Source organism: Otolemur garnettii, unplaced genomic scaffold, assembly GCF_000181295.1.
Source record: "Otolemur garnettii isolate 467f Iridium unplaced genomic scaffold, OtoGar3 scaffold00052, whole genome shotgun sequence".
In the NCBI taxonomy this organism is placed as follows: domain Eukaryota; kingdom Metazoa; phylum Chordata; class Mammalia; order Primates; family Galagidae; genus Otolemur; species Otolemur garnettii.
The window spans coordinates 8471851-8493653 of NW_003852447.1; the positions used below are offsets into that span (position 1 = coordinate 8471851).

General features: G+C 38.2%; 1 protein-coding gene and 1 non-coding gene across 3 annotated transcripts in view; both read left to right on the top strand.

The window, feature by feature from the left end:
* The window catches only part of PRKD1 (protein kinase D1), a 305211-nt gene that overhangs the window by 275177 nt on the left and 8231 nt on the right, over positions 1 to 21803 (top strand). For both annotated transcript variants that reach the window (XM_023514408.1, XM_012806446.2), the window contains 3 exons: positions 8017 to 8178; positions 8736 to 8834; positions 9691 to 9958. In XM_023514408.1, coding sequence (XP_023370176.1) covers positions 8017 to 8178; positions 8736 to 8834; positions 9691 to 9958 — 529 coding nt within the window. The remainder of the gene's footprint in view (positions 1 to 8016; positions 8179 to 8735; positions 8835 to 9690; positions 9959 to 21803) is intronic.
* On the top strand, positions 15347 to 15448 carry LOC111726066. Its single transcript, XR_002773957.1, has one exon. It is a non-coding gene; the product is annotated as a small nucleolar RNA U13 (small nucleolar RNA).

The window sequence follows — 21803 nt, forward strand, 5'->3', positions numbered from 1 at the left end:
TTACATAAAAATAATATGTAGTAAATACATATATCTGTGAACTCTTTTTCTCAGTTCCAAAACAGAAAGTCTTCAAATTCTTGCTGTAGAATTGAAGAATGGAATGTCGTAAGCTGACCCAACAGTGGAGGCTCTGTGTAGGGTGGTAGGCAGAATAGCTGCCTCCTCCCCCAAGATATCTACCCCCTAAGCCTTGGGGCCAATAAATACATAAACATCTTACCTTGGCAAAAGGGATCTTGCAGATGTTATTAAGGGTTAGAGGCCTTAAAATAAGAAGAGTAGTTTGGATTACCCAGACAGTTCCAATTTAATCACATAAGTCATTAAAAACAGAGAACTATCTCCAGCTAAAGGCAGAAAAGCAGCTGCAGAAATCGTCACAGAGATTCAAAGTGTAAGAAGCACTCAACACACAGTAGCTGGCTGGAAGATGGAGGGGGTAACATAGTGAGGAATTCCAGCTTCCTCAAGAAGCTGTTCACAACCATCCAGGAAGCAGGGAACCTATTTCTCCTGCTCAAATACCTGAATTCTGTCAACAACCTGAATGAACTTGGAAGTAGATTGTCCCTCAGAGCTGCACATAATGGAACAGCTTGCCTCCAACTTGATTTCTGCCTGTGAAACCCACATCAGAGAAAACATCTGAGCTCACCACACTTTTGACCTCCAGAGCTCTGAGATAATAAATTTGTATTGTTTCAGAAATAACACACAGAGCAAGGGGAAATATGAGAATTGACAAATTTAAAGGGGCAAGTTTGTGGCAGTTCATACTTATTCAGATGTGGCCTCTGATGGATGAGAGGCAAAAACAAGTTTTGTGTGGCTGACTGTGAACTTTCAGTGATGATAATAAAGAGGGAATTTGGCTCACATCTTTCTATAATGAAATGCCATAAAATTTGCCCAATAATAACTAACCATTCTAAGTAAGGGGACAAGAAAGGTCAGAGATCATCATCATCTGAACAGCACAGTTTCCGTTCTTTATTTCTCCTCCTTGGGACGACCATGGAACTATTCAAGGCTTTCATTCATCATCATGTGAGGGAGGGTGGTGGGGGCAGGGGTAATTTAGAGGGATGTCCTGACAGTCCTTCAGCTGCCTCTGCTCTGCTTATCTCTTGTTGGTAACTGTTGCCTAGCGGACTTTAAGAATGACCTGAAACTGGGAGTTTCCGTTTCAGCCAGGTATAAATACCAATCACCTCCATGGTAGAAAAATCATGTATTTCTTCCTATCAATGATGTTGAAACAGTCATAGAACAGTCAAAACTGGTCTGTTTTGAAGGGGTTATACCTGAAAAGTGAAGGAGATTGTCTTTGCCATACCCTTGAGATTAGGAAAAATCATTTTGAAGCTCATATCAATGGTGACATCTCTGATAGTCATGTCCGTATTATTGGTATTTATCATAAAAATCATTCTGTATGGTAATATTATTCATCATCAGAATTCTGAGATTGCTTACTCATCATATTCAAGTGAACTGAATGGGAAAAGTCCTGTACTTTATATTTCTCAAGAGACTATCATCATATATATTGTGCAGATGTTACCCATGTATTAGCATATTTAAAATAGTCATTTAAATCTTAGGGGATATTATTCACTTAAAGAATTCCATGTTTTAAATTTTGCAAACTTGTGTTGAGCATTTATTGTGTACCAGGCACTAGACTTATATTGACAGGGAATACAACTGATAAAACATAGGTCTTTAGAAGCTTGTAGTAGGTCAGGATAATAAGGTTTACCAATATCCAAATGTAAGTATTATGAAAAAAGATCACACTGAAGACAGAGTAGAGAAGCATTTGAGTCAGATGCCAAGAGTCAACGGAAGCTGCCTGAAAGCTGAATCCTCACACCAGACAAATGGTCTGCTTCAGGCTGAGGGAACAGTATGCATGAAAGCATGAGAAAGAGAGAAGGTCTTGTTATGAATGTGATTCAGGATGGCAACAGAGAAGGCTGAATATGTGAGAGAACCTGGTGACTTACTTGAGCGGGAGGAAGAGAAGGAGCTGATCGTGAAGGGTTTCATGTGCCTTGCTAAGGGTGACCCCTTATGCTGAAGTTGGCGGAGATTCACTTGTGGGCTTGAAGCAAGATAGAAGGATCAGAACCACCTTGGGATCATCACAATGGCTGCCCTTTGAAGAATGGGTTGGAGGAAAACAAGACATCAGATAAAAAAGATCAGCTGAAGTGCTGTGGCAGATCCCTAGCAAAGAGGTAAGGCAGGAAGGATGAGGATGAAAATAAGGGATGAGTGGGAGGGAGATTAAGGAGGCAGATGCTGAGATTTAGAGACTAGTTGGTTATTGGAAGTGAGGAAGATATAAACATTCAGGATCACTCCCAGGTTTCTGGCCTAGGTGGTTCACCATTCATCAAGTGATAAAACACTAGAAGAGTAAGTTTGGATGGGAGAGACACTGATTTAATTGTTGGACATCTTTCATTTAAATGGATGTAAGATACTGCAGTTCAAGAGAGCCTACCATATTGATTTGGGTATTACTTTAACAAGTATTTTCATAATCATCTGTTCTATACAAGATGATTTTTTAACATCTACCAGGGAATTGGTCTATTTTCCTTTTCTGAATCATTAGGTAATTTTGATTTCCAGGTCCATTAAATGGAGCACAACTGTAAGAGACTCCAAGTGGAAAATAGATGAGATGGAGTGCCTTTCCCTTAGCCTCAGCAAACTGACAGACATGAGGGTCAACAAAGCCCTTTCTGCAGGACTATATACCTCTGAGAAAGTCACCCCCATCCTGCAGTGCAGTGGGATCGGCTCCTTTCTACCTTGAATGCCATTTAGAAAATAGATCTTGGATTCAGCACTTTTGAATTTATTTTCCCTAGTCAATATGAGCTAAATCATTTAGTTCTTTGATAGAAAAGCAATCAGAGGTACCCTATTAAGCCTAAAAACATGTTGAAAAGATAATTCTCCTCCTTCCCACCTCTCATGTGTTTGATTAGAATGACCCTAAAGGTAGAAGATGGAAGAAAGAAGGGGAAAATGTGACAACTTTAATTTATCACAACTATATACAAGATACAGAATAAATTCTTAACTCCAGACTTACAGTGAAGCAGCACAATTAAGACGAGAGGATATAAGTAATTATATATCAGTATTCAAGAATATCATTTAACACAAATACAAAAATATAAACCAGAATGCACATATAAATAAAAAATCAGAAATAATTATTTTCTTAATAAAATATTATTACTTTTATAAAGGCCTTTGCTTCTAGTGACTAGTTTCCATTAATCAATTGAAATAAAGTTTTCTAGGCAGCTTGGGTCAGGAAAGTTTTTGTCTTGATCTCTGAATGATACTTCCTCCCAGGCTTTGAAACAATTTTTATTCACCCTATGGATATGTCATCAATCTGTTATGTGTGAATGGACACTATTTTTTCCTTTACTTGGCCAAATGTTTCATTTCCTGAAAATGAAATTACTTAAATGCAACAAACAGATGGCCAGAGAGTCCTGTAGTAGCTTGCTCTGCTATGAAATTTATCTGATTTTCTGAGGGAAGTCTGAGAAGTTAGCAAAAATTCTTTTTGCACACACTATGCCATAGTTGATGTTGTGGTCTTCTTGCTATTTTTTTAATTAATTCTATTACTTTTGACATGAGGAGGAAAAGGTTAAAATGCTATTTCATATTTTATATGAAAAATTAAAACTTTATAAAATGAGAAGTCATGTGGACCATCTTGGTTGAAACTAATCTTAAAGTTATTCTTAAGGTATTAAAAATGATCATATAAATTATACATGAAAATAGAAGAGTAGTAGAGTGAACTTTCTTTTATTTTTATTCCTTAAATGTATTCTCTAGGCTAAAGACCTGCTTCTCATCAGGATAGCGCAGGGAGTTTGGATAAATAAGGCGTGATTCTCTATATTCTCTTTTATTTTCTTTTGTTATTGTTAAATGTAAAAACAAGTTTGGTCATTTGGTTCAATGCAAAAAAAAAAATTACAGTTCATGAGTAAGTATCTATGATGGCCTTGTTTCAACCACGCAAGATTTATCAGTAGTCACTCAATGTAGGAAAATTATAAAGCATAAAGATTTCATTAAAAAGCAAAGGTCAAGTATAAAAGAATGTATCAGTTTAAACTTTTCCAAAACATTTTTTATAATTTGTGTATACTTGGCCTTGAGTCCAATGCTTTTATTGAGTATGTATTTTTTTTTAAATCCACATACCCAGCCGTACTCAAAGTCCTTTATTGTGGAAAATCAAAATTTTCCCTTAGCCTTATCATAAAGATGCTGTCAGAGGACATTTGTAGAGTCCTTCAGAACTTACCATAAACATGGCACAAAACAGTCGACATTGAATGTTCTTATTAATCTGTCCCATACTTTTAGCCTAGGATATTGTGGAAATGCACCAATTAGATAAACAAATATTAAAGTTCTGCCCTTTGTATAGGGCTCCTCAAGATCTGTTGTGGAAACGGGGGAAAGGACAAAGGAATATATTGAGTGAAGGACCTCAGTGACTCTAAGAATTCATGAACTTAGTGGACTACAGGTAGACACACAAGAGGATTGACCCTGCATATACTCATATTCAGATAATTTAGGTAGGAGAGCTTCCTAATCATCTGCTAATTCTCCCCTCTCCTCTAACCTTCGGGGCCTAAGATGAGGTCAGCAGAAGCAGCAGGCTAACACAACACGTCTTCCCCTCCCCTCCCCTGGCTCCCAAGGTCACCCTCCTTTAACCCTTATCTCCTCCTTCATACTAATTTTTCCTCTACCTACACCCCTGTCCTTGCTGTCTACATCAATTGGTCTGTTCCTTTCCCATTCATTGTTTCTGCTGCCCACCCAGACAGCCAGACCCTGGCCATTCAAGGAAGCCAAACTTCCCAGAGCACTGTATAAGTGATTAAAATCAGATCAAATAGAAAAAAAGAATCTAGTAAAGAGGTGTTCAGAGAGAAAGGTATACTTAGCACATCTTCTAGTAGACTTGTCTCAGGAGGACCACAACCCCAGCAAGATTCTCTCAACCCCTAAAGCTTCTACTATGATTATCGATTTGAAAAAGGACAACTGAGATCTTTGGACACCCAGAGGCCAGTGTCATGTCCAGTCAGTGTGACTGCCAAACAGATAAGGGATAGAGATTTTTTAAAGAAGAAAATGAGGTAGTCTTGGGCACAGGTTCTGGCATGAATAATACTATCACTTACATTCCATGGCACATGTCAAAACAGGTATGTGCAGTCACATTAGTCTGCCACCTGAGGGTCTGGAACTTCCATAATGTTCAAAGCCATCAGGCTCCCTGATCTTACTTGCAGGTAGTCATAACAAATAGTGGTAGTGTGAGCTGTGTCAACTCCACCCTGTTCTCGTGTGCCTCAGATGTGAGCAAGAGAGAACAACCCTGGAGTGTGTGTGAAGTAGCCAGGCTTGACCAATAAATAGTGCAAGAACAATGACTCTGGTCATGTAGAGGTGCAAAACTATTGGGTGGATATGCAGGTGTGTGCTCAGATGCCCTTTGTAAAATTGCTATTCCATGACCACATAACACTGCATGACTGGGTCCCCATCATCAGAATAAAGGAGACCCATCAGATGTCAGAATCAGATACAGACGCAAATGGCCAAACAGTGAACAGACACCAGAAGAGATGGTTATCACGAGAGCTCCTGCCAAAAGTAGCATGGCTGTCTATCTGGGTGACTCCAGGCTTTCTGTGCAGAGGACAACTACGAAAAAATAGACCCAACAGCCCCTTCTGCTTGCCACCCAGCAACGTCTGTGAAGCTGCTGAAGCATGGGCCATTTATGGTTTTCAATCTCAATATACCAACAGTTTTATCGCTCACTGAGATTTCTAAAACAAATTTTTTAAAGAACATTTTTTTTCTTTATTCAGCTGTTAGCACATTTAAGTTTGTCCTTCCTTTTTTTTGTTTAGATTCTTTTTGTTCATTATGACTTTTTTTTCTTATTTCTCATTGAAATATAAGTGGAATGTAAAATTCCTTTTCTAATGTTAGGATTTTTTTGTTGTACAGAAAGGGGAAAAAAGGTCAAATGAACACAGGCTTTTGTTGATAACTTAGAACAACACTCAGATTTAAGGCTTATTATGAGGGGCTAGCTAATGCTAAGAGTGATTATATTTGACATTTATGACAACAAACATGTCAAGCAAAATGCAGCATACCATTACTAGGCATGACTTCATTATAGAAATACAGTCGCATCTTGATATCCATGGGGGGTTGACATCTCAGGTTTTCCCACTTTGCAAATAGTTATAGGTGAAATGCCTATATGCCTCTGGTCAAAAAAGCCATTTGAGAGAGAGCAGTGAAAAGACTTTGTGTGAGAATACTTGTAAGAAACTGAGGCAGAATCCCATGTGGCCTGGTTGGTTGTGAGCCTAACATGACCAAGGCTTTGGCTGGAATAGTATTTCCAGAGATGTGCAGACTGAATGAAGGAATTAATAAGGCCAATAAAAAAGCCCTTTGGAAAACTGGCCAGATACTCATCAGTAACCTTTCCTGATCTATGGTAAGTAGTGAAGGTGACTTACTGACAGGTCTGGGAATAGAAATGTGCTCGGGGATCTCAAGAGAAGAGGAATTTACCTAATGCATACAGGTATCTAATGGCACAAATGAAACCTGGGCTCATGAAAGGCTTTTGAGAAGTCCAGCCTGAAAATTCCTTATAGAATGTTCCAGCAAAAACCCTCTAACTTAAGGCCCATATGGGAGCAGAGGTTTGCACACAAATTTCTGTATGCCCAAGAAGTTTCTTTGTGCCTTATTTAAAGATCCGAAGTAACAGCCTCCAAATGGTAAGGCCAGCAAGGGCAGGTATTCAATCTACCTTGTTCCTCCGTAGCCTCAGGCATCATCAGATAAGAACAAAGAAGTAATGGCTAACAACATGTTCTCCATTAAGTTATGTTAAATTGGGTTATGTTGAAAGGGTTATGTCAAAAGGTGTATGTTGAGTGGATTATCGGAAGCTAATCACAAGGTAGTCACATGATGTTTAAATGGATCAATGAGGTCATTGCTGTATTGTGCACATGTACAAAATTCCCTATATAAATCAACCACAAATAAAGAAGCTCGCCATTTTGCCTGAGCGAGCAGATGGTCACCTTTATTTAAAACACAACTTCAATAAGCGTGCTTATTCTCCACGACATCACTTTTCTGTGAGACCCTTATGGCAACATACAGTACTGTTATTCTCCATTCTCATTTGGTTGCAGAAGCCAATACTACAGGCCAACTGTATTTACTGAAAAAAATCTGCATATAAGCAGACCCCTCAGAAAAAGCCCATGTTGTTCACAGGTCAGGTGTATTTATTAAGTGCTTACGAGTCATGTGAGATGACCACATAACACGGTGTCCTGGACAGGGGCCCAGTGATTCTTTTTTGCTGTTTTCATGATGAGCTTCCCTTACGGTAAGAGCTTCTGAACAAACTACTGCAGCCTCCAGCTGCAGAGCAGTTCTAAAAGGTTTTGACTAAGATGCTTCTCCGATGCAGTCAGATGCACTATAGATAAGACTTTCATCTTTACCACATTAGATTTCCACCAACCGTGTAGAAATAGCGCAGTATGCTTATTTAGGGTAGTATGTTTATGATTGGGGATGATCCTAAGAAATTACAGATTCCACAATATGGTAATCTAATCAAGACCTAATTATTAATTCACTGTGCTGGAACTTGGATTTCGAGTATAGAAATAATTTTATTATGCTTGGAAAGTAAAGAGGTATTTCTTAGAGATATAAGAGTTTCAGAAATATAAGGCAGCACTTGTGGAACATAAAGGTGTTAAAAATCTTACATGTGAATTTCCCCGTAGCTTTAAGCTTGCACAGTTTGTATAATCAGCAAGCTTGCCAAACAGTATGAAAAAACTCATTTTCTTCAAGTGCTTTATTTATCTTTAATAGAACCTTCATCACCCTGGTGTTGTAAATTTGGAGTGTATGTTTGAGACGCCTGAAAGAGTGTTTGTTGTTATGGAAAAACTCCATGGAGACATGCTAGAGATGATCTTGTCAAGTGAAAAGGGCAGGTTGCCAGAGCACATAACGAAGTTTTTAATTACCCAGGTAAGAAATCAATTAGAGACAGAAAAAAGATAATATTTAATATCAAATGTTATCACTGTTTAACTACACCTTCCTAGCCTTGTTGTTTAGTCCCTGCTTCCAGTCTAAACTATACGAGAAAAGGCTGCAGTGCCTACTGTATTTTGTGGTTTGCGTCTAGGTTATTCAGAGTCTAATATACCAACTAGTAACTGGTGTGCAGGTCCATGGATTAAAACTACCCATGAAACTTTAAAAGTTACATTAGTATAATCCTGGGTCTCTGAAAATATTTAAGAATGGGTGTCTATGTGAGACATTGTGGGTCCCTTATTTACACCTGTCTTGGTTCCTGCGTGAAAACCATAATACGCCACTTGTACCATTGAAGTTTCCTTAGAAACCTGCTGTGTTCCTCTAGCTCATTTCAGTGTCCTCAACATAAAGGTTGAGGACACTGAAAGGTTGCTGCTTGTGGGTTTTCTCCTGCCCTTTTACATTTATTTCCTGGTAGAAAACATTTTGAAATACACTAATAGACCGATGTGAAATTATTTTGGTGATTTTATCCTTTATAGATACTTGTGGCTTTGCGGCATCTTCATTTTAAAAATATCGTTCACTGTGACCTCAAACCAGAAAATGTGTTGCTAGCATCAGCTGATCCTTTTCCTCAGGCAAGTATAAAAACCTCTCTGTGCAAAAAGCCAGCTGACAGCATCACTGGCTCTGTGCAGCATCCTGTCACCTCCCCTTGTTGCCTTTAAACTTTTATATGTTTCAAGGTTTCCCTACTTGTCTGCATCCATTTATTGCCCTCTTCCGTTTTCAGGGCTGAGGCTTGTCACTCTGGCGTCTCCCTTCAGCCTGCTTTAACCATCACAAGGTGCCTTCTCATTCTGCTTCTTTAAACCTGGCAGCACTGGCCCGAGATGAACAGCACTTAGGAGTTTCAGAGATGCTGCCCGCTCGCTAGTGTTGGTGAAGACATTAAACTTCACTATTGTTTTCAAAGACAAGGGCAAAACCTTTCCTCCTTTTCTTAACTCAGAGGGTGAAAAACAACCAGATCTCTCCCCAGGGAGATTCGAAGGGACCTGACCAAGTTGGCTGCCCTGCCTCACTTCCCTGACACCTTCAGGTCCTGCCTGTGTGCCAGTGCAGAGCTGACTTTGAGGATTACTGTGGATGACCTAACACATCTCCCAACTTGTCCTTCATTACTCTTCCCTGATTTGCATAATGTGTTCCTGCCTCATAAACAGTATTACCTACTTCAGAGTACACTAATTTTTATATCTGTCTCTTGATTTGGGGGCTGGGGGAAAAGAGAGTGTTTAGGTGATAGTTTTATGAATGAAAATGTACTTTTTTATCAGCACATAAACCACTGTCTTCAAGTATATAAAACAGAAAATAGTTATTATTTCTACCAGGAGAAATCCACGTAAAGTATTAGGATCGTGGCAGGCAGACCTGCACTAACACGCACATTTGCAAACTCACTATTTCTACAAATCCTTTCGTCAACAGGTGAAACTTTGTGATTTTGGTTTTGCCCGGATCATTGGTGAGAAGTCTTTCCGGAGGTCGGTGGTGGGCACCCCCGCTTACCTGGCTCCCGAGGTTCTAAGGAACAAGGGCTACAATCGATCTCTGGACATGTGGTCTGTGGGGGTCATCATCTACGTCAGCCTCAGTGGCACATTCCCGTTTAATGAAGATGAAGACATCCATGACCAAATCCAGAATGCAGCCTTCATGTATCCACCAAATCCCTGGAAGGAGATCTCTCATGAAGGTAACATCTTCCGTTCAAAAATAATGGTTCAGTCCTTAAGTGCTGTGCTCTTAATGTAATTGTGCATCTTTAAGTGGATAAACGCACATTGTAAAGTGCCCATCAAAGTGGAGGCACAAAGTCACACATTGATTGGGTTGGGTTATATGCACAGAAATGAGAAAGTCGGGAAAACATATTAAGAGGTAAATGAAACAACCAGGAAGAAGTTGTTCATATTGTGATATATTTCCTTAGAACTTATAAAGATTTATAATGAATCTTTTAGTCAGGGCTTATTTATCATGTGGCTGGTTCTGTGTTAAACACTTTCTAACCATTATCAACATGAGAACTTTACAACATCCATAGTTTAATTATCATATTACACATATTAGTATACCAAGTTCTTTGTCTATTGATTTCTTTTGTGTGACATTACAGTATATATACTGTTTTATTTGTCCATTTCCCTGGAATTTTCGTGTTGTTTCTATTTGCTGAGGGTTAGAATATCCTTATGTACAATTCCAGTATGTATCTCAGATGAGTTCTTTAAGAGAGATTGCCTTGGCAATATTGCATGGTTTAAAGTTATATTCTTCTTAATAAATATTTCCTTTGTCTTAAAAGAAATGGTTTCAAAAGAAAGGGTTTGAGCTAAAAGGGGAGAGAAAATGATTCATTCAGTGATTCAGAAAGGAGCTCCTCAGTGAACATACTTGGGAGGGTATCTAATTCTCATCAAAATCCCATGAGTTTGATCATTATAACTATGTTTCAAGTGACAAAACCCGAGCCTGAGAAGTCATACCACCCATCAAACTCAGGGAGCTAGTATGTGGCAGGGCCAAAGGTCATACTCAGTCTGGGCACACATCCTTTTGCCACTAGTCCACTTCTTTTCTTGTTTACAAGCGATACCTACTGCTACGATCATTCTGTTCATGTTTTCACCACTTGAAAAGACTAATCCATTTGTAGATAAGGATCTCTTATTTGCTACCTGTTAATTACTTTTGTTGGGAAAAGAAACGCATAGAAATGGGAGAAGAGTGTATAGAGGCTGTCTGAGGTGAATTCAGTTCTTGCACTACTGTTAGTATTAAGGAGCCAGAGTTATGCATTATCAGGGGTGTAAGTTACCATTAGAAACAGCACTTAACATCCTCTCATTAGGTGCGAATCATAGCTAGATGGACATATCTTAAAGGAATCTGTGGCCTACAAAAGAACTGTCATGTATATCAAAGGAATAATTAAGTGTTTGTGATAATTCAATAAAGACAAAAACAGTGCAATTATTGTTCTCTTCCAGGAGACAGAAAAGAAAGAATTATCAAATAACCTTGGGATCAGTGCCCTTGTTAGGAAACATTACCTCTAGAATTAGCTATTATGTTTGATATTTCTTATCCAGATACACTGTAAAATAACTTGATGATGATACTAGATCACAAATCTGGAATATCCCTGAAGCCACTCAGACACTGCCTTGTTATACAGGAATAGGGAATAATCTTCATGCTTTAAAATTTGGGGGAGAGTAATGGGACAAACGATACCCCCTCTGTGTTATGCAAATTATGCCCTCTTATATGGCTTTAACTTATTTAGGTACAACATATGGCCTATTTAGGCCAGAAATAAACAGTTATAGATTGTGGATCCTTAATTATTACTGGCAATAGAGACCAGAGGCATAAATATTAAAGGCTCAAGAAATAGTTGTTGGGAGATCACAATATTATATGTAATACAAAAGTAGAGGACAGAACGTAAATGTCCTTTAAAGAAATTGGCAACTCGTTGGGGAGATTGGGAATTCTATGAAGTGGGAAAAACAATAATGTATCTCCTTGAGTTGTTAAGTGGGTATAAAACCAAGGTCTCCAAGTTCAGAGGAGGGCAAATTGCTGTGGACTTGACTAATCAGAATTATATGTTCAGAGGAGACAGAATTTAGGCCAGTCGCCAAAAAATGAGAAGGAAGAGTTATAGCAAGAGGACATTGTACAGGATAATTCAGAAAACATTTATATTTTAATAGGAAGTATGTATTTTACTTGCCTATAGAAACACCTAAGTAGCAAATATTTCCTACCACTCAGACAAAACGGTACAGTGACCACTCAGGTGGAACATGGAACCAAATCCTCACTTTCCCAATGACTGAGTATCCATTTGGGAATTAACCAGCTTCTCTTCTCAGTACTTCCTTCTGCCATATCCTTTCATTCCAGGCACAGGAATTATATAATATTTGCTAACTGCAGCTCTGGATGGCAAATGAGTTTTCTAACTGCTGGTATGTGAACAGAACTTACGCTTGAATGTAGAAAAAAGTTAGTTAAATTATGTTTTAATGTCAGCTGAGGTATCACAAAAGCAGCCTGGCCTAGGTTCTATCTCATTAACTTGCTGAGAACACAGAGTTCTCTCATTAGAAGTTACAATGGAGGGTGGTGCCTGTGGCTCAGTGGGTAGTGCCCTGTCCCCATATACCGAGGGTGGCAGGTTCAAACCCAGCCCGGCCAAACTGCGACAAAAAGTAGCCAGGTGTTGTGGTGGGCACCTGTAGTCCCAGCTACTCGGGAGGCTGAGGCAAGAGAATCGGCTAAGCCCAAGAGCTGGAGGTTGCTGTGAGCTATGATGCCACCGCATTCTACTGAGGGTGACAAAGTGAGACTCTGTCTCTACAAAAAAGAAATAATAATAATAAAATAAATAAAAATAAAAATGAAGTTACAATGGAGTTGTTACTGAATAATTTTAAGCATGTAGGATCTGACAAATACACAAGCAAAACTAGAATCTGGTAAGAGGTAGTCACAACTGATACAAGGTCAGTTTTTAGTTTCAAGCATACTTTATACTATACTAGAAACACTCAGAATCCAGATAGAGGGAAATAAAAATCTGGGCACTTCCATGACTCATGAAGTCAAAGATAAGGGTCAAAGGTAAAGCAGTTTGAGATACCGTCCTCCTAGCCATCCTAATGAGTCATCACCTACCTCCCTCCAGCTCTAGGTCCTCATCTGTAAAATGTGGTCATGATTCTTGCCTACATGATAAATAAGGTTGTAATAAAGACCAAATGAGATAAATAATGTGAAAGACATCTATAAAGTCCGGGGTGGGGGGGAGCCAAAGGTTTGCATTAGGAAGAGGACCCCAGAACACTAAGCTAAGCACTTGCCCTGTCTGGTAACCAATGTTGATTACGAGATTTTAGAAATTCTGTGCATGTTTCCCCAGTGTTCTTTGGACGAGTTGGTTGTTGTGATTTTTTTTTTTCTTTGCGTGAAAAGTCAAAAATAAATATTAGAAAGTCTTTATAACATGCCTGGACGTGTCAGAATGAAACATTCCTTCACCGTGTATTTTTCATGTTAGTACAGATACAGACCCAATATGTGCTGCTTGAAGCTCTGATAAGTAATTTTCTTAGGTTTAGAGTCGCCTGTATGGCCATACTTCGAAATCAAGGGCTTGGACTTGAAGTCGTTTGTCTCCATTCTTTACACTGAATATCGTTTATATTAAAAGGTGCTTATTTCTTACGGCTCAATATTAAGGAACATTTAGAAATACTGTATTCTCATTAATTATTCTTATTAGGATAAATATAATGAATGCTGGAATTGTGGAGATATGCTTACTAATAATTTATCAGTGAATTAATCAGGATTCTTGTGTTTAAATAACAGAAACCTATTTCTTACTAACGTAGGCATCTTAGATAATGTATTGACTCACAGAACTAAGAAGTCCAAAAGGTAAAACTCAGATTCAGCTGGATCTTGAAGATCTAGCGTTAACACGTTTTTCCAACCCTCAGCTCCGTCTTACTTCAGGCTAACGTCCTTCTCAGGCAGACTCCTCGTGTGGCAAAAAGTGATCTCGCAGCAGCTGCAGGCTGACGTGCTACTTACTGGGCATGATTTAGACTGGCGGAGGGATCATCTCTCGGTAGCTGCAGTCTGCTAAAGGAGCACTGATTGCCTACGTTTACGTCCCATAATACCTTGGGAACAATTAAGCCCAGCCCCAGGAGCCGGGCTCTGATTGGTTAGATGAATGATGAGGAGCACCTCCAGGTGGGAGAGGGAAGTCCTGCAAGGCAAAGATGCTGGGATAAAGACAAACACAAAGCGTGAGCAGATGTCCCTTATAAAAATAGATTGTGTGTGTGTGTGTGTGTGTGTGTGTTTGAGAGACGCAAGGTATGATGTGAAAAAATAATAGAGAATTTTAGGAAAACTTAACTTAGCAAATGATATTAGCAGTAAATTAGAGATGGTAAAATTAAATTTTGAAAGAAAAAAATATTAATCGTTAACACTTGGACAGCATTTGCCCTGAGGCCAGGCCCTACTCTGAACATTTTATATATATGAATTCACTTAATTGTCCCCAATCTTTTAGTAGATATTTTTTTGCTTCCATTTTAAAGATGAAGTAAGGCACATACAGAGAGTTAAGTGGCTCATCAGGCTAGGGCCAGGGTGCAAATCCTGTCACCTAGCTCCAAAGTAGATGCTTTCTACCTAATTTACAGCCTGTTGATTATGTTTGTGATGGATTCAACCACCCTGTCACATTAAATACTTGAAGTGATTTCACTAGCATAGAGGTAGCAACACAATTTTTGATAACCTCAAGAAGAGATTATTAAGCAGGATCATATTCTAATAACTGAGTCGAGAACTGTACAAGTTTGTATCTCAGTGACCTCATCCTACTCATTGTCTTAGGTCTCAGTTTTCTTTTCTGAAATATGGTGACAGTAATTCTTGCCCCACTGGGGTATTGTATTATGTGAGAGTGTGCTGGAAAGGCTTGGCACAGTGATTGGCATAACTATATTAGCTCAAATGTGTTGATCATTTTCTGTTTCCCAGTTACTTTACAAAGCTGTCTATCCTGTCTATCTGTATGTATTATTTAGTTTTTATATATGTGTGTACACATGTATAACTATAATTGTGCATAAGGTTATTTAACTATATTTACCTGTTTAACTTTAGTTAATATAGTGATACAAATTATTTTAAAATAAAACTAAAAATATATATTATAAAATGATATATAACAAAATACATATATACATATATAGTTATACAGTAGAACTCTGTAAGAATGCAGGTATACAAATAAGACACTGCAGCCTGAATTGCCCTTCAGTCACCGACAGTAATTAGACATGGCCTCACTCTCATCTCCAACTTTATCTTATACTGTTTAAGGCTAAGCACTCAGCATATTCATCCTATTCCCTGTCTCAGTTCCTTGAAAGGACTTGTGCACCCATTTTAAAATATTTATTTGATTAGGCACATTTACTTCCTCTTATGGAAAGGCAGCCCAATGTCACTAAAATTTCTTTTTAGATGACTGGATAAGATCCATTGTAGTTCATAAGCATTATGACTGGGTTTTCATGAACATGCATGAGACGTTCCTTCATTAATTTTGTTATGATTTTGGCAGGTTACCTGTCTTACATTAAAAAAAAAAAAAAAGGTGACCAGATAAAACTAATAAAAATTGACCCTTACTTAGTCAGTTACCAGTATGCCTCTTCTTTCATTGCATTTTTTAAAATAAGAACGAGAGAGAATGGATATCTTCCATGCTTTTTTCATGTTGTACAACATAAGGTGAATCCCAAAGACTGCCAGAGACTCAAAAAAGTACACAGGAGATTCATTCTCTGCCTTAAGAAGCAGGTGCCAGGGGTGTAGAGCTTAGAAATGGGAACAAGAAACTACCTACCAGTCAAAACAGGAATATTTGTAAGGTAAGAAATTCCTAATAATTTTACCGAACAACCTCTTTGATAATGACTTATTTTAAACAACCTATTACGGACTAGCTATAGATCTATAACAGGCATATTTCAACATTTGGCATGCCAACAGTTAACCAGGGAAGCTACTTGAAAATAGAGATTTCCCCAGCCCGTCCCCCATAAACTGCCATCCTGCACTGGGGATGTAAGGCTATGGGTTACCCTTTTAAAAATGCTACTCTAGAGGCCAGATCTGCTGAAAGCTGAGAGTGCTCTAAAATATTTTAATTAAGTTTGTGATTTTGAAATGTATGGAAACAACAAAATTCCTCTCTCCTTCCTAAGGATGCAACATCCTTTTTGCGTCCACATCATCTTTAACAGATATATAATAAGACATGTAATTTGTTCAAAATGTCAAATGTATTTTAATACAAAGGGCCATTAAAATAGTGAGGATAGGAAAAGAAGCACATGCCTCTTTTGCCAAGAAGAAAGAAGAAAAGATATATAAATTCCACGGAAGGACAGTTTATTGTATAGTAAAGTTATATATAATAAAGAAGCAACTAACGTATCTGTCATGATTTTGAACAATGAAAGGAATGTAGGAAAAGAGAATCCCTTTTAACACTTAAATTCCCTTTGTAGTGGGCACAGGCTTAGAGATATGGGTTCCAGATTAAAGGGCACATGGGTCCTTAGCTAGAGTTTACCAGTTAATAATAATATGTAAACTATTCAAAATATTGCTTATTAACTTTAAGTTTTGCATCACCTCTCAACCAGACATGTCTGGTTTAATTATAATTACACAAAGGAATGTAGGTAATGAACCCCCCATAACACTGGGAAGAAGGAGGGCAAAAAACAGGTGAGCGCTGGTAGAGCCCTAACTTCCCTGGAACTGCTGATGGGATTCTGCCCAGGTGAACAGGTGGTGTTATATATGTTTCTGTATATCATTTAATATATAATTTAATCATTAAAAGTAAAAATTTTGAATACATGTCAAATATATTATGCATACATTTCAAAGATAGACAGATACATACGTACATATCTTCCATATTGTATGTCAGGCACTGTTGTAAGTTACAAAGATGACCAGTACAACAATTTAGTACCTAAACTTAGAGAAGGAGGAAGACAATAAAAGGTAGAGAAAACCTGAAGCAAATTGATTTATGATCCTATTTAATGGAAGGGATCACATTTTTTCAAAGTGGTCCTTCTCAAATTCTAAAGGACTAGTTTATTTTAATCTAAACATATGGACCAGTACTTTGTAAAAATATAATAAAAATGTGAAATAACTATAAAAGTTTCCAGAGACTTAGTCTTACTTAATAAACGTTCTCTGATAATAAAACCGTCCACAGACTGGCATGGATCCATAGACCACTTTGAGTAGCGCTGGTTTAGAGTTAATCAACAAGCATGAAAGATAACTTCCTTTGTTATCTAGAGGCATGGAGGTAGTCAGAACGAAGTTTTTAAATAGTTAAAGTAGGTATTCTCTGGATAGCAGGTCTGATAGAGACCTCAGAGGTTTTAATTTTTCCTTTTGAACTCGTCTTCCTGATTCAGTGCTTTTATTAGATACATACAATAAATTTTGTAAATAATAATAATACAAATAAGCAAAAGAGCACAGAGTGGAAGATCCAGGAATAACTATAATTTTTCCATGCATGGTCTAAAAATTGTCTAAGATTTGAAATAAACTATATAGTTAAGATATTTACATATATAGTATCTTCCCTGAACAGCTATAGGGTCATAGGGTTATATGGTTATAGTTCCTTTCCAATCACGGTGGTGTGGCTGCACGGAAGATGTAATCTTCAATCTCTAAACCTATCATGTCCACACAAAAGAGAATTTTCAAGTGTGAAAGTCAAATGAGTTCTGTTTTCCTGCCTTCCTTTATCTGCTGAGAATCATAACACACATCGTAAATGATTCTTCCTGTGGACGACTTGATTATACAGCTTTTGTTTTCCCTAGAGTTTATTCTTACAGGAAAAAAAAAGTGACACAGGTAACTGAGTGATGTGGATTGTGTAGTTGGTGAAGCGAGATGTAATTTGCTTCTGCTCAAGTCCTTTCACCAGGAGAGCGATGACAAACTGCAGTGGTGGATCGGAAAACATTTGTTAGAGTAACAGTACATTTCCATTATCAAATTGAACTGATGTGTTCAATTAGAGATGCCCAGTAAATCCGAGGATGGTTAGTAAAGGGGCATGAAGATCATGAGAGAAACTGCTGCTAAGGTTTTTTCCTTCTGAATTTTGATATTCCTCTATATGTCATTAGGGAGGCAAGCAGGCAGTAATCAACACAGGCAGCCTTGGAAATTGTCTCACAACGAGCCCCCAACCCCTGCAGGCAGAAGATCATTTTCTGTGTTCACAGGTGAAGTCTGCAGAAGCACCTAACCCGAGTCACCTGCTGTGTTGTTACTGCTCAGGTTCAGAGTCACATGGTTAGTTAGTGTCATCAAGAATTAAAATCAGACAGGAAGCTTGGGCATACCATCTATGTATAAGGAAATGCCTTTGCATTATTTCTGAAGCTTGTTTTTAGTGCAAAATTATCAAACTGTGATGGTATAACTGATGATGTCAGTTTCTTCCACTTGTGTGCCCTGACAGCCTCAGCGGTAACATTGATGTCTCTTCTCTTCCCTGATAAGTGCAGCTGTAATTTATTCCACTTGGTCTCAATCTTCAGCTGTATAGTATAGAATATATGGTATCTCAAAACATAGAATGGCTAGAATAATACACCACTAAATTTATCAAAGCATCTAAATTTTATTTTAAAAGGATTTTTTTCTTTGCCATTCAATTTGGTAGATTCAAATAAAATTGGTCACAAATGTGTTTTTTTCCCCCAGAAATTGGAGATTGGAAAATACAGCCAGTACAAACACAAAGCAAAGCTAAATAAAAGCCTAGCGCCATTACCACATGGTATGTTTTCAAAATCCAACAGTGTTCCAGAACACTAAACACTTACGCTGGAAGCAGCACTTTGCCATGAAAAGGAACCAGCTGTAGGTCCCTCTTGCACTGCATATTGTTCAAAACAAAAAATAACCCTATTGAAAATAAGCCTTGGGTGGATGAGACCCAGAAATCCAATGGTATGAAAAACAAAGGAAAGACAATTGTCATTTCAATAATTAAACTGTGTTTGTAACAGTTTATGAGGCTTGCAGCTCCAGCAGGCCTGCTGAATATTAATGAATAGATTGATTTGTCAACATATTAACACGGCTGTCAGACATAACGGCACGGAAGAGAGGTGAGGGGGCTCACTAGTAAACGGCTTAAAGATGCTGACTGGGTGCCAGGAAATTTATTCACAATTGATAAAGGGAACTATGGAAGTTAGAACCTTCACTGGGGGTTAACATTTTAAACAATTTTAAACAATCTCAACTTAAGATTCTGCAAGTACTAAAGTTTAATTTTGTTAAAAAAGTACTTTCAGTTTTTAGGCATACAATGATTTGAAAAATATCTACCAATAGAATGAATTTTTTAACCCCCCCCCCACTTATATATAAACTCTCACATGAGGTTAATACATGCATCTTAAAAACATGTCCCACTAGGAAATGAATCATTTATTTAGATACCAAGTAAAATGTAATTATGAGATTTTTCTCTAACAAATGAGAACTTACAGAAAGACACTGCTGAGAAGTTTTAGCAAGAACATTAACAGTGTAAATGCTCAAACAATGGCTGTTTATTTTCCACCCCAAATGAAATATTCCCTATATATTCCAATTATAAAGTTAAAAATCTCACTCTTGTGTGTATATCATAGTTGGATTAAAATATAACATTTAAATATACATGGAAGTGTCTGAATAGAGGATAAAAATGCTAAGTTAGCTATAAGTGTGCTTTCTTACCTAATAACACAACATAATATTTCAAAATATAGGTTGTTAAAAATTTTTATCCCACCTATATACTCCTCCACAGTAAAAATCCTCTGAGCAGTTATCCAGAATATTCTTTTTTTTAAATTAAATCATAAACACATAGATCAGCTGTACATTAATGCATTTATGTGGTACGATGTGCTGATTTTATATGGAATTAGGAACACTTACATCACACTGGATACCTCATCTCGTTTACTTAATTGTTGTGTTAAGACATTTATATTCTAAACTAATAGATCCGATCACACCTATGGTATAGAATATTCTTAAATTGTTCTAGTGATGGAAAATGTACAATTTCACGAGGAGCCCAGTTTGTTTTTAATCTAACCCTAACACAATGAGGAAAAACGTCTGTGTGTTTATACCCACTGATAAAATACGTCCAATGCCTTTTCGAATAAACACTCTTCTCAGAGCTGTGAAAGCAACCATTGTGCTTCCCTTGGCCTACTCTTCTTCTGGACACTCAGTTTTTCCTTCAACCTCTTGTTTACTCTGGGACAACACTCTCCTCTTTTTCTATGTTTTCTTTTTTTTTTAATCTAACCTCAGGAATGATCTGACCCAAGGTTCACTGCATCTAATTAAGAGTAAAGTGAAGCCTCCACTTCCCTCATTATAAAGAACACATTTCTTTTAGCATGACAGAAAATAATATTTGATTTGGGAATATAAGTAGAGTCATATTGAGTTTACTGTGGGTTTAAAATCCAGCATTTCTTCTGATGCATGCGTTGGTAAGCCAGATTTTTCAATTCTGTACTTAGACCTTCTGGCGGGATTGAGAGAGTGGAATCTAAATTGAGGACTTTGTTTCATTTAGTTGGTTGGGAAATTATTTGTGTAATCCGACTCCTTAGCTCTCCCTGTCGGTACCTTCTGAGCCGAACTTCTCCTGAACCCCTTCCTTTTCAGATACTGAGCATGACGGGGCTGAGGACAGATGCCTTTCTTTCTGTTGAGAGAGCTTTCTCTATACATACAGTCATCTATTCGGGGGTGCTTCGGGCGATATGAAACCAGTTATTAACCACTTTCAATGTTGTCATCCCTCTAGCTCCTTGCTACTCAAACTGTGTCTCAAGTTGAGTCGCATTGGCACTGTCTGGATGCATTAAAATACAGACCGCTGGGCCTCCCCTTAGACCTACTGACTCAGAATCTACAGTTTAAGATCTGTAACTAGTTTTCACCTGTATATCAACGTCTGCATGTAGGAGAGACACCCAAGGCACCTGTGCACACAGTGGGACCTACAGGCTCCTTCCCTGAAGGTTTCCACTTGACCTTTGGTTTGAGTATCAGTATTTCAAAACCAAATTCTCCAAAGGATTCTAATGCTCAGTGAAAAGTGGGGGGGCGGGGGGGGAAGAGTCTACCCTAACCATCACCAGAATAACATAAATACATTTTGATTTCTACTTTCAATTTTGAAACAGTTGGGCATCAGTCTGGGGGCTGCGGTATGCTCGTGTTTAAACAATTCATGGTTTCCAAGATTGCGTGGCTAGGCTTCAGGAGGAAATGAGATTGAATGCGAGGCAAAGGAGTAACCGCTGATAGAATCGCTTTCTACAGAGGAAAGAACTGGAAAAAAGAAAGACGCCAACTCGTGTCTCTAAAGGTCTTGCACTTCACTGGGTTCCGGTAATTGACTCAGGAACGGGTGAGATGATGATTTCCAGTGGCCTTGTTTGCTGCTGGCAGCTTCTGGGTTCAGCCCCTGAGAGGAGCGTCCCAGTTAGTGTTGCCGAGCAACAGCATGCTGGGTTGAGAGCTGGAATGTGAAGGGTTGCAAAATGATTTTTAAAATAAACACACAACTTACCATCAGCATGAGGCAAACCAAAGGGAGGGAAGAAGTAAGCAGTACACTGCTCAGGCAGGGAGGCAGCATCGGAAGGGAGACAAAGAGGAAACACTCGCTTGAAGGCCAGGAGCTCGCGGGTTGACGGGGTGGGTGATGGCTCCATCCCCAGATCGAAAGCTCTGATCTAATTTGAAAATACGTACCTGGATAATTTGAGGTGGAGAGAAGACCGGAGAGAAAAGAACAATAAAAAGTACTGTGTCTGGACAAAAGAGATCAGCTATTA